Raw genomic sequence first — 10,820 nt, forward strand, 5'->3', positions numbered from 1 at the left:
GCCAGATCGGGCGCCATGGGCTGGGAGGAGAAGCCGGTGCGCGGCTACGCGGAGTTCGCGCGGACGGCGCAGCAGCACCACGGCCGGCCCATCTTCGTGCTCTTCAGCGGCGACAAGGACGCCGCGGGCCACAGCTGGTGCCCGGACTGCGTCACGGGTGAGGCCCGCCCGGCTCTCGCCCCCTGCGCCAGCAATAAGGCGGGAGGGGAGGGGAGAGGATGCCGGGTCCCTGCACACGCAGCGTGGACGGGTGATGCGCACCCGAGGGTCTAGAGGGGCCTTACGTGACATGGTCGTCTTCCGGGGGACCGGTGCGGCTGGGGCGGGAGGCGGACAGACGGGCTCGCTGGCGATAGGAGCGGTTTTATCTCAGAGGTAGGACATTAACGCTCTCAATAATACCGTTTAGCTGAACCGGTGATACGGGGCGAACTGCACAACATGCCGGAAGGATCCATATTCATCTACTGTCAAGTGGGAGACAGAGCCTAGTAAGTACCGGTGCTTCCTGCTAACTGCCCCTGCTGCTTTGTGCCCGGATAACCAGGGCGTTAGGCGAAACACACCCGCTCGATCCCAGAGGTGTCTTTCTTCTCTCAAGCCCTGGGCTGGTGTAGGCCTCAAGTTAACGATCTGTATCTTCGTCACGACAAACTGCCAAAAATCAGTTCCTTTTATAATGTAGGATCGTACCTCTAAAGCAATGCAACGCAATCGAACTTGAAAAGTTACGCCTTCTTGGCTTTTTATCCTCTTAATAGGAGCGCAGGCAGTCCTTGGACTTACGATACAATCGGTTCCTGAAAACCGCGTCTTAAGTCAAAACGTTGTAACTCGGAACCGATTTTCTCATAAGAAATGATGTTATAAATGAGGGGTTGGTTCCTGAACCAAGGCCCAATGCCCTATTGTCACCAAAAATACCCCAGAATTTTGCACTCAATAAATTGTTGATGAGTAATATAGCTACGTTAATGTATTTGTATCGTAAACAGCAGTCATGTTGATTTGGAAGGACTTCTTTGAAGTGACTTTGCTGGACACTTTGAACGGCTCTTGGGTGGAGTCTTCTCAGGAGTCTTGGCTGCAGGTTTTTCTGGAGTCTCATCTGTTTTCTTAAAGAAAGCGTCCAAGGAAGTTTGTTCAGATGGCCTCCAGGGAGATGAGCGATGCAGCAGCGAACTTGTTCACTGGCGTGGCGCCACATCAGATCAAGCGTTGTAAAGTCGAAATGTCATAAAGTTGAAACAGGGTGTCAGTTTATAAACGTATAAGTCGAGGACTGCCTGTATGAGCTTTGCACTTTATGATGGCTTAAACCTGCAGAGGGTGCTCCACTGCGGTCTTTTGGGCTCGTTCTGTATACTAGCAATATGCAAATCAGGCAGCGCGCCAAGAAAACAGAAACTCCTTTTGTTTCAATGGCAGGTGGAATGTTAGAAAACTTTAGCTTAACTGTTCTTTTTCTAAACAGCTGGAAAGATCCTAACAACGAGTTCAGAAAGAATCTGAAATTAACTGGAGTGCCTACACTACTTAAATATGGGACTGTAAGTACTTTCTCTTACATGGTTGAATTTATGCCATGTTTAAGTGAAAAACCTGTTAGATCTTGTCAGTTTGAACTACGTGTTCTGCACACAACACTTCCGGTGTTCTGTGGAGCTGTCTAGAGCAGAGCAAACAGTTAAGAACACTTTAATCTCCTCCCCTGCAGCTAATTCACTGTTTCAATATCTGTCAGTACAGACTATTCCTCTTTCTGTAGTTCTGCTTGTACTAGTGATCATGGAGAAACTACTAAAGCTCATTCATACTCAGTGTAGCGGAGCATCCACAATTGCGGCCAGATTTTCAGAAGGGTTTTGAACGCAGCTGAAGAATTAAGGTAGCTTTCCAATCTATAATATGCAGTTCAGTTCCTCCTCTCTAGACAAGATAAACCACTAGATGCTCTTGAAGTAGAACAAGTGATAACAAAATTACTACTTCTGACCGAAGCTGATTAAAAGTGATCTCCAGAGCTAAAATGCTGGTACAGTAAACCAACAAACAAGATCATTCTCTGGCAAGTTAAGGTTTAACTCTAAATTGTGCGAATCTGAAGGAATGGCATCTTGAACATTTGTACTTTGTAAACCAGCATATTTAAAAACAGACTAGCAGGGAAGCTAGTGAATAGCAAACATGAAGGTATTTTAACTTTGTAAGGAAAGGATCTCTGCATGCCCTGTATAGTTTAGACAAAGTGGAAGGAAACCCAGCTTATGGAACACTACAGTAGTCTTCATGCATAGCTAGTAAATACCTCTTGTGCAAGGAACTTGTTCAAAATGTCTTTAATTTACCTTTTCTGGAAAGATAAATTTGAATTCTTTTTTGCAGCCTCAGAAGCTGGTAGAAGAGGAATGTTTTAAGGCAGACCTTGTTCGCATGTTGTTTACTGAAGATTAAGTCTGGACTCTTCAGTAGTCAATCATTTATCTAGAAACTGGATGTTTGTATCTTCTGACTGTAGTTAGATTTTACAGTGTCAATTTCATCTGCTGGCCAAAACACATATCATGAAATTCTGGGTGCAGATCATGTGAGGGGAATGTGAAACACTAAGGAACTGTAATCTATGCTTTTGCTGAATTAAATTCATTTGCAACAACCCGTGTATCAGTCTCTTTGGAAAAAGTAATGTTAATTATATGGCTTGCTATATATAAAAGATGTCTGAGAAATAGGCAGAAAACACTTAACCCTATATGGTTTCACTTCCCAAATGGTGAATGTACAAAATTAACTATTTTTCCCCTGTTCAGTGTAATGACATGCAAATAGGTTTTAACTAAGGAGTTAATCAACCTAGTTAATAAGACTTGTGACCATAGTCAGATACTAGCTGTTTTGGAGTAAAAGTCAAACTGTAGCTCATTCTTTTACAAGAACAGTTACATTAAGCAGTAATATACACAAATACAGTAACTTTACCAACTTTATAGATTCATAGAAGTAAGGTCAGAAGGGACTTTGTAGATCATCAAGCCTGACCCCCTGCCCTGGGCTGGAGAGAAAACTGGACTCAAATGACCTCAGCCAGGTAGACATCAAGCCTCCTCTTAAAGACCCCCAGGGTAGGAGCCAGCACCACTTCCCTTGGAAGTTGGTTCCAGATCCTAGCCGCCCTGACTGTGAAGTAGTGCCTTCAAATGTCTAGTCTAAACCTACTCTCTAACAATTTATGGCCATTATCCCTTGTTACCCCATGGGGCACAAGGGGGAACAGTCTTTCCCAAGCCCTGCTGGCCCCCCCTGGTGAGTTTATAGATGGCCACCAGGTCCCCCCTCAGCCTTCTCTTGTGAAGGCTGAACAGGTTCAGGTCCCGTAGCCTCTTTGTAGGGTCTGCCCTGCTGTCCCCGGATCACGCGGGTGGCCCTCCTCTGGACCCTCTCAGTACTGTCCACATCCCTCCTGAAGTGCAGCGCCCAGAACTGGACGCAGTACTCCAACTGCGGCCTCACCAGTGCCGCATAGAGGGGGAGGATCACCTCGGCCCTGCTTGAGATGCATCTGTGGATGTATGACAAGGTACGGTTAGCCCTACTGACTGTGACCTCGCATTTTCAGCCCATGTTCATCTTGGAGTCAATAATGACTCCAAGATCTCTTTCTGCCACCATGCTCTCAAGAAGGGAGTTTCCCAGCTTATAAGTCTGCTGCTGGTTCCCACTGCCCATGTGCAGCACCCTGCACTTGTCAGTATTGAGACCCATCCTATTTTTGTTAGCCCACCCCTGTAACCTGTCCAGGTCCTGCTGTAATCTGTCCTTCCCTACTAGCGTGCCCACCTTACCCCAAATCTTGGTATCATCAGCAAGGTTAAACAGGCGGCTTTTTATCCCGTCATCCAAGTCACTAATAAAGAAATTGAACAGTGCGGGCCCAAGGACCGAGCCCTTCTGGTCAAAAAAGACCCGTCTACCACTACCCTCTGAATACGACCCTTCAGCCAATTTGCAATCCATCTGACTGTAGGCATCAATGCCACAGTCACCTAGTTTTTTTATGAGAATGGGGTTGGAGACAGTGTCAGGGGCCTTGCTGAAGTCCAGAAAAACTATATCCACCGCGATATCTGTGTCCAATGCTTTTGTGACCTGATCGTAGAAGGCAATCGGGTTGATCTGACAGGACCTGCCCCTAATGAAACCGTGCTGGCTGCCCTTGAGCATCATCTCTGCTGCTGGCCCATCGCAGGTGTGCTCCTTGATGATCTTCTCAAAAGAGTTTCCCCAAGAAATTTGCTTATAGATTCTCTACTTAAAAAATTAAGTTACAGTTATTAAAGGAAAGGAATACAATTAAGTCAAAATGCAAGGGGAGAGCAGCCTACTCTGCAGAAACACTGCATAGCTCCTCTAGAATTCATTCCACGGTACTAAGTATGATACTACCCCGCATCATGAAAACATACTATAGTTGTACACTCAAGATTAATTTATTGAAATATTCAGGGTGCCTAGATACAGCTGGAGAGCACAATATAACTATTTGAAATTAAAAAATGAATAATCAGCAAGACTGAACCTTGACTGTTAATAAGCTTATGCCCCAAATCATGATAGATGAAGTGACAGCTCACTCAAAGTCAACTGATGATTTTTTATCCCAGACTTTTTTTCTCTAGTGCTCTAGCATGAGTTTTCTAGAACAGTGGTACTCAACTTAATAGCCAGACAAGTGACATGAGGTTGGCCCACAAACCAGATCCCACATGGGATTGATCTGTAGGTGTGACCAGCCCAACCCCATGTGCAGGGTGACATTAGCCAGCCTGTAGGGCTCCTCATAGGTCCAGCAATTTGGCAGCAGAGCAGCAGCAAGTAATGCTGCCATTACTCTGCCCCCAAATTGCTGAACCTGTGAGGAGGAGTGGACAAAATGATGCAGATCTGTGGACTGGTGGTTGAGCACCACTATTCTAGAAGCAACTGGATGCCTGTTTTACTAATGCATAGAAAGCTGCTTACGCAAGACCAACAATCTCGTTCTACATACCGTGGTCACTACTATTTTGAAAGGTTAAAAATAAGTTATTCCATGATGCGGAATAATAAAGAATAGAAAATTGAATATCAAGCTGCTCTTTGGTGCAAAGATCACTTCACAGAGCCACAGTGGTAGGAACAGGAATATGCATTATAGCACACTGAATCTGAAAATTTGTTCAGTTAATTGCTAATGTAAGAATGGGTTGTCAGTATTTTACTCTGGCTTTGTAAGAGTGTTACTGAGGACAGCCAGTCAGATACTGGAAAGTATCCAGCCTGCATTTAACCTTTCCTTCAAAACAAAGCTCCACCCACTTCTGCACAGCACAAACACATTAGAAGTTTAGGCAAGACAAAATACTCTCACACCTTTTGCCATGAATCATCCTAGCTTCTATCACATCACAGAGAAATCTCTTTTAAGATTAAGACCAGTTTCCTCCAATTCTTGTTATCAAATATGCCTTCCATCAGGGTAAAAAGGATAAAATCCTTGACAACTGCCTTCAGTAGTTGAGTTATTATGTACAATTATTAGATGCCTGCCTCCTTTGAACCTACAAGAAGCTGAAAGGTTCCCAAACCAGCTGCATTAAAGATAAATGCTTCTCTACCTTCTGAAATACCAGCAACATACTTCAGAGAAGCAACTACCTGAGAACAGCCTTTATAAATTCTGCCAACTATTAGCGGTCTAAATTAATACGTTAAATTTTCCTGGAATAGATATTAGGGTTCTTTTCCACTGATAAATTTTACACTTAACAGTGCTAGAAACCTCCCTTCCCTGAACAAATATTTTAGCTGTTGTAAATTTGGTTTCCTCTGCTAAAACGTTGGCAAAAACAGCAGCACTAGACAAGGAATCATTAACAAAAGTACAGCAGCAGTCATAGCCACAGCCTTGCTTCAAGATGGGCATGTTCACAATTAAGGTTTTCTGTAACACATGCGATTACATGGCTTTGATACCCACGTGATAGGCGCTTAAATAACTCTATTAAAATTTCAAAGCAGATCCATCAACAGAGATGTAAGTCTGCAGTTAATCTTAAGACTTTGTCGTTACTACAAAATACATATCAGCTACACCGCACTGAAATGGATACAAGTTGCTCCTAGAAAAAGGTCACTCAGTAACCAAAAAAAAAAGTTTTCTATTCACATACACACATTATGTACATCCCTAAGACCAAACCTACAAAATTCAGTCTATTTTTCTTCAAACTATAAACCAATGTGAAGTTCATGCTGCCACAGGTTATCCAGAATTTTCATTTGACTGAAGTGTTGTTCTGTTGTTGCTGTTCTGCTAGTGCCTGCTGAAGACGCATTCTCTTCCGCGAATAATGTTGCCAGTGAAGAATCTGTTGTTCATCAATAAATTTAGCACACTGGGCATTTACCAGTTCTTTACGGAAGTGTTCATACTGAAGCAGCTCTAACATGTGTAAACACTGAGGATACCTAGATTAAAAACAAACAGGTGTATTTTAATTCAAACTTTTATATGGCAGACCATTGCTAGATCTAATGTCATTTTACTAACATATTTCCAATGTATTATTTTACAATTTTAATACGTAGATCAATGTTTTTTGGCCTGTGGTCAGTGGACCCCTGGAGGTCCAAAGACTATGTGCAAGGGGTCTGCAAAAGATGACTATGATCTAGTTTGCAAATACCCAAACTTACAATTACATTTTTTAGGGGTCCGCAAATGAAAAGGTGTCTGGTTGTAAACCACCAACACAGATATTTACAAAATCTGAGGCGCTTCTGCTCATTAGAATTCAAGCCATTCATAATGATAATATGAATTAAGATAACATGAATTATTTTACAAAAGAAAAGTAGCACCACCATCAAATACAGGGCTTCTAGGTTTATCTGTTTATTTACTTTCTTATAAGCCACACCACACTAAAGATATCAGTTATGCTGCCAATACTTTCAGCCTCCACAGTGAGAAACAGGGAGTCCAATCAAACCATTATACCAATACAATTTTCACTTTGGGCATTACACTTGTATGGGTAGTCAGTTTTCATATAAGCTACTATGCATCAACTCTATGGCCCGGCACACACAAACAGGGGCGTGCCTACAAGTAGTTTGTGCCAAAGTGCACGCCCCTGCCCATGTGCTTTGCAGCAGGACACATTGTTCCACTGCTCCATATGCTGCATGGGAGGGCTGGCTGGGATACGGAGTGTCTCAGCAGGGGCTAGCCTCCCCCTGTGCTGAGGCATCCTGTGCCCCGACCAGCCAGGGAGCAGGGACGGGGGAAACAGACAGCCCAAGGCTCCCCAATCTGTGTGCACTGTGGAATCCCCGCATTCAGGCACCCTACACCCCAGCCAGCCACTCCCCACCTGGCTGGGGCACAGTGTGCCTCAAGGCGGGGGAGCAGGCAGCAGCTGGCTGGGACACAGTGTGCTTAAGCACGGGGGATCCATGTGCCTCGGTGCAGAGGTGCCGCCCATGCTGAGGAATGTGGAGACAGAACCAGCAAGCTGAAGGCTGCCTGCTCCCCATCAAGGCACACTGCACCTCAGCCAGCTGCTCTGCAGCTGGCTGGGGCATAGTGTACCTCAGCGCAGGGGCTCCACAGGCCTCAGCGCAGTGGAGCCCCCACACTGAAGCACACGGAGACAGGAGAGAAGCCATCCCAGGACTGCCTGCTTCCCCGGGGAGTGGCTGGCTGAGACACAGGGTGCCTCAGCACAGGGGCTCCACAGTGCGCAGAGACAGGGGAGCAGGCAGCTTAGAGTGCTTGCCACTTTGGCACAGGTTGCACTGCTTTTTTCCAGGATTTTTTTTTAAATTATTATTATTATTATTATTATTATTATTATTTTTTGCTACTGGGAAATCCTGGTAGCAAATTTTGCCCCAGCACTGGAAATTAATGTGCAACTCATGCTGTTTGTGGCGCTGTAAAGAGGGTTGCAGTGCCACAAACCACGCATGCCTGCACATCTGGATCCAGCCAATAACAGTATTCAGTTTCTGAACTGTGTGTGTAAAACAGAACTAGAAAGATCAGCTTTCACAAAATCTTAGAGAAAGTTGTTAAGGCTGTTAATCTTAGAGAAGGCTGTTAAGAAGTATGCAAAAAATCTCATACTTTTTTTGGTGTTGCTTAACAACTCTGCAAATGTGTTTTTTGAGACTGTCTCATGCTTTACAGCACCAAAATGTCCAAGAATAATATTAGCTATCAGCAAGTGCTAAGGCAATTCATACAGGATACCAAAGTAAGGGCAGGACTAGTGGGAAAAGTCCTACCCATTTGTCCAGAAAATTATATATACACAAGCTGTTCTGATGCCTGGATTATGGGTGAATCAAAACATGAATTAAAACTACACATGAAAATCAAATATCGGTGTACTGTTATATAGTGCACATTGTAAGGTATTTATCACATTATTATATGGCATAATGCAAAATAATATAAACACTTACTTTAGGTATTTGGCATATTCAGGCTCCTTCCAGTAAAGTAAATATTTAAGATAATTTACAAAAGCTTTGTCTTTGAAGTATCCTCTCTGTGCAAGAACTAAAACAAGAAACAAATAAAAATGTAAAAAAGGAAATGACTGCTAAAATTTCACAAACAAATTTACACGCCACCCAGAAGCAGCATCTGTTGTTAAAAGAGTACTTCTATTTTTTTTAAATCAACTCTTGTTACAAAAATCAGAATTGTAATGAAAAGCTGAACAGGTATTCCTTGTTTCTGGTAAGTTTATTCTGCATATGGCTAGCACTCCGGGCACAAGGAATTTGATACTTTCCCCTTTTGGTGTGTGTCATTTACCCAGTAATAAAAGCATATGCAACGTTTTAAAACTAGGAAATATTGATTGTAAAATAATAAAACACTGGTAGAGAGCTTCAGGGTGGGTACAGTACCTGCACCTGAAACTATTTTTAAATAAAAATTTCAAGTTGACACTATCCCCATGGATACATTTTAAATGTCTCCTTGATATATTCCCATGGCTTTTAGCAATTTACTTAGATATTCATATTGGCATCTATTACCAAGGCACCTGCATGCAATTCATAAATTAAAGTAATTGTTACACAAAATAGAACATTGCCTATTAATAAAAAACCCATTCCTACTTGGCCAAAGGAATTTTATGAATTAAGCAAACTTCATATTATCACTAGGTTAAATAATTCAGCCCCCTTTTTTTGTATTGCTCCCCTTCCCTCTATTATGCATTCCAGGAATAGGAAATACAGGTAACAACAGTAAAAGCCCTGTTATCCAGCACAAGTGGGGAACGGGGAGGTGCTGGGTATCTAAAAATTCTGGTTACCTGAGGCCAACAGTTTTTGGCCAGGGGGGTGTGGTAAGGGTGGCAGCAGCACAGGGTGGACATTTTGGCTGGACGCAAAGCAGGGAGGAGGTGGTGGTGGCAGCCAGAGTGGCGGCAGCACAGGGTGGATGTTTCGACCGAACACGAAGTGCTGGCAGCACTGGGTGGTGGCGGGAGCAGTGGCGGCCACCACGTGCGAGCTTCCCTCCCCACCCCAGCACCGTGTCTGGCTGGCTGGCCGAAATTCCGGTTAACGGAGTATTCTGGTTAGTAAAATGATGGATAACAGGACTTTTACTGTAATATTAATTTTTCACGTACCCACAGTTGAAATTTCAACTACTTACAGTTGAGGTAATTTGGGTTTGCCAGACACTGGACAAATTCTAACTCTAGCTGGAAGCGAAGTCGATTTCCAGTATCATCTGAAACAGAGGAAGTAGATCAGAAAAAGGAAGCTCAATCTACGAAGACCATAACTAGGAAAAAGCTATTAAGGATCTGATGTCAGATTATGTTGCTCAACTGAGACAGTAAGAAACAAGCAATGTATTCCCCAAAAAGATTCAGATTCATTTTGAAAAATGGCTCTTACCAGTTTTTAAAAGTTGTGTGTCAAAAGAATCGTGTGTGGCCTTGAAATTGAAAGGGGAAAATGACTACTAAATGACCACATTGCAGAACCAGGAGCTAATGAAAGCTGCATTTAGTTTTCCCTTTGAATGTTAGCAATTTTTTACCTCTTACCTGCATGACATGAAAACCTTGCTCTCTAATTTTGCACCAAGACTTTAACAAGAGCTTGAGACATGGGTTACCTCTGGAAAGAGACCAGTTTTGATTTAAAGCAGTGATTCTCATTTCAAGGGGGGATGACTCTTTGAAGGGTGACAATGAGATGTGAGGAGATGAGTAGATAAACTCAGACTAAAGACTCAGCCACTCCCCCACCCCCACTGCCATGTCCCTCTGCAGGGAGATAAGACCTGAAATAAATTAGTTTTTGAAGTGGGGTGCAGTGCAATTCACAAAAGTTACGGAAGGGTACCTTGAGTCTAGAAAGGTTGAAAATCACCGATTTAAAGACCTCAGCCAATAGGGAACCCTTATGTTAACTATAGCAACAATTAACTAATAAAGGGTAGGGCTGCACTGATAAAGATTTTTTTGGCTGATACCAATGGCTGATTATTAACCAGCCATATTGGCCGATACCAACCCGATACTGACACTAAGTCGGGGGGCAGAGGAGGGTGGCACACCAGGGGGGCACATGAAGGTCTCCACAGTGAGGGAAGGAGTGGGGCAGGGGCAGGCACTGCCCAGCCAGGGCGATGAATGTGACCCTGGAACCAGGAGTCAGACAGAGCTGTAGGCAGCTAGTCGGGGGGGTGCAGGGAGGTAGGGTGGCTCCCTGCCTCTGTGTGGATCTGTGGGGGC

At 43.7% G+C, this 10,820-nt stretch overlaps 2 protein-coding genes across 2 annotated transcripts; one reads left to right on the top strand and one right to left on the bottom strand.

The window, feature by feature from the left end:
* The first annotated feature begins 6 nt into the window (after positions 1-6).
* Positions 7-2,656, top strand: TXNDC17 (thioredoxin domain containing 17). Its single transcript, XM_006031285.1, has 4 exons — positions 7-157; positions 410-491; positions 1,475-1,550; positions 2,386-2,656. The coding sequence occupies exons 1-4, from the start codon at positions 16-18 to the stop codon at positions 2,452-2,454; spliced, it is 369 nt and encodes a 122-aa protein (XP_006031347.1). The 5' UTR covers positions 7-15; the 3' UTR covers positions 2,455-2,656.
* Positions 2,657-4,170: 1,514 nt separating this feature from the next.
* MED31 (mediator complex subunit 31) lies at positions 4,171-10,133 on the bottom strand. Its single transcript, XM_006031300.3, has 4 exons — positions 10,121-10,133; positions 9,728-9,805; positions 8,512-8,608; positions 4,171-6,507 (listed from the first exon to the last, which is right to left on the bottom strand). The coding sequence occupies exons 1-4, from the start codon at positions 10,131-10,133 to the stop codon at positions 6,315-6,317; spliced, it is 381 nt and encodes a 126-aa protein (XP_006031362.1). The 3' UTR covers positions 4,171-6,314.
* Positions 10,134-10,820: the final 687 nt, after the last annotated feature.

Source organism: Alligator sinensis, unplaced genomic scaffold, assembly GCF_000455745.1.
Source record: "Alligator sinensis unplaced genomic scaffold, ASM45574v1 scaffold714_1, whole genome shotgun sequence".
Lineage (NCBI taxonomy): Eukaryota > Metazoa > Chordata > Crocodylia > Alligatoridae > Alligator > Alligator sinensis.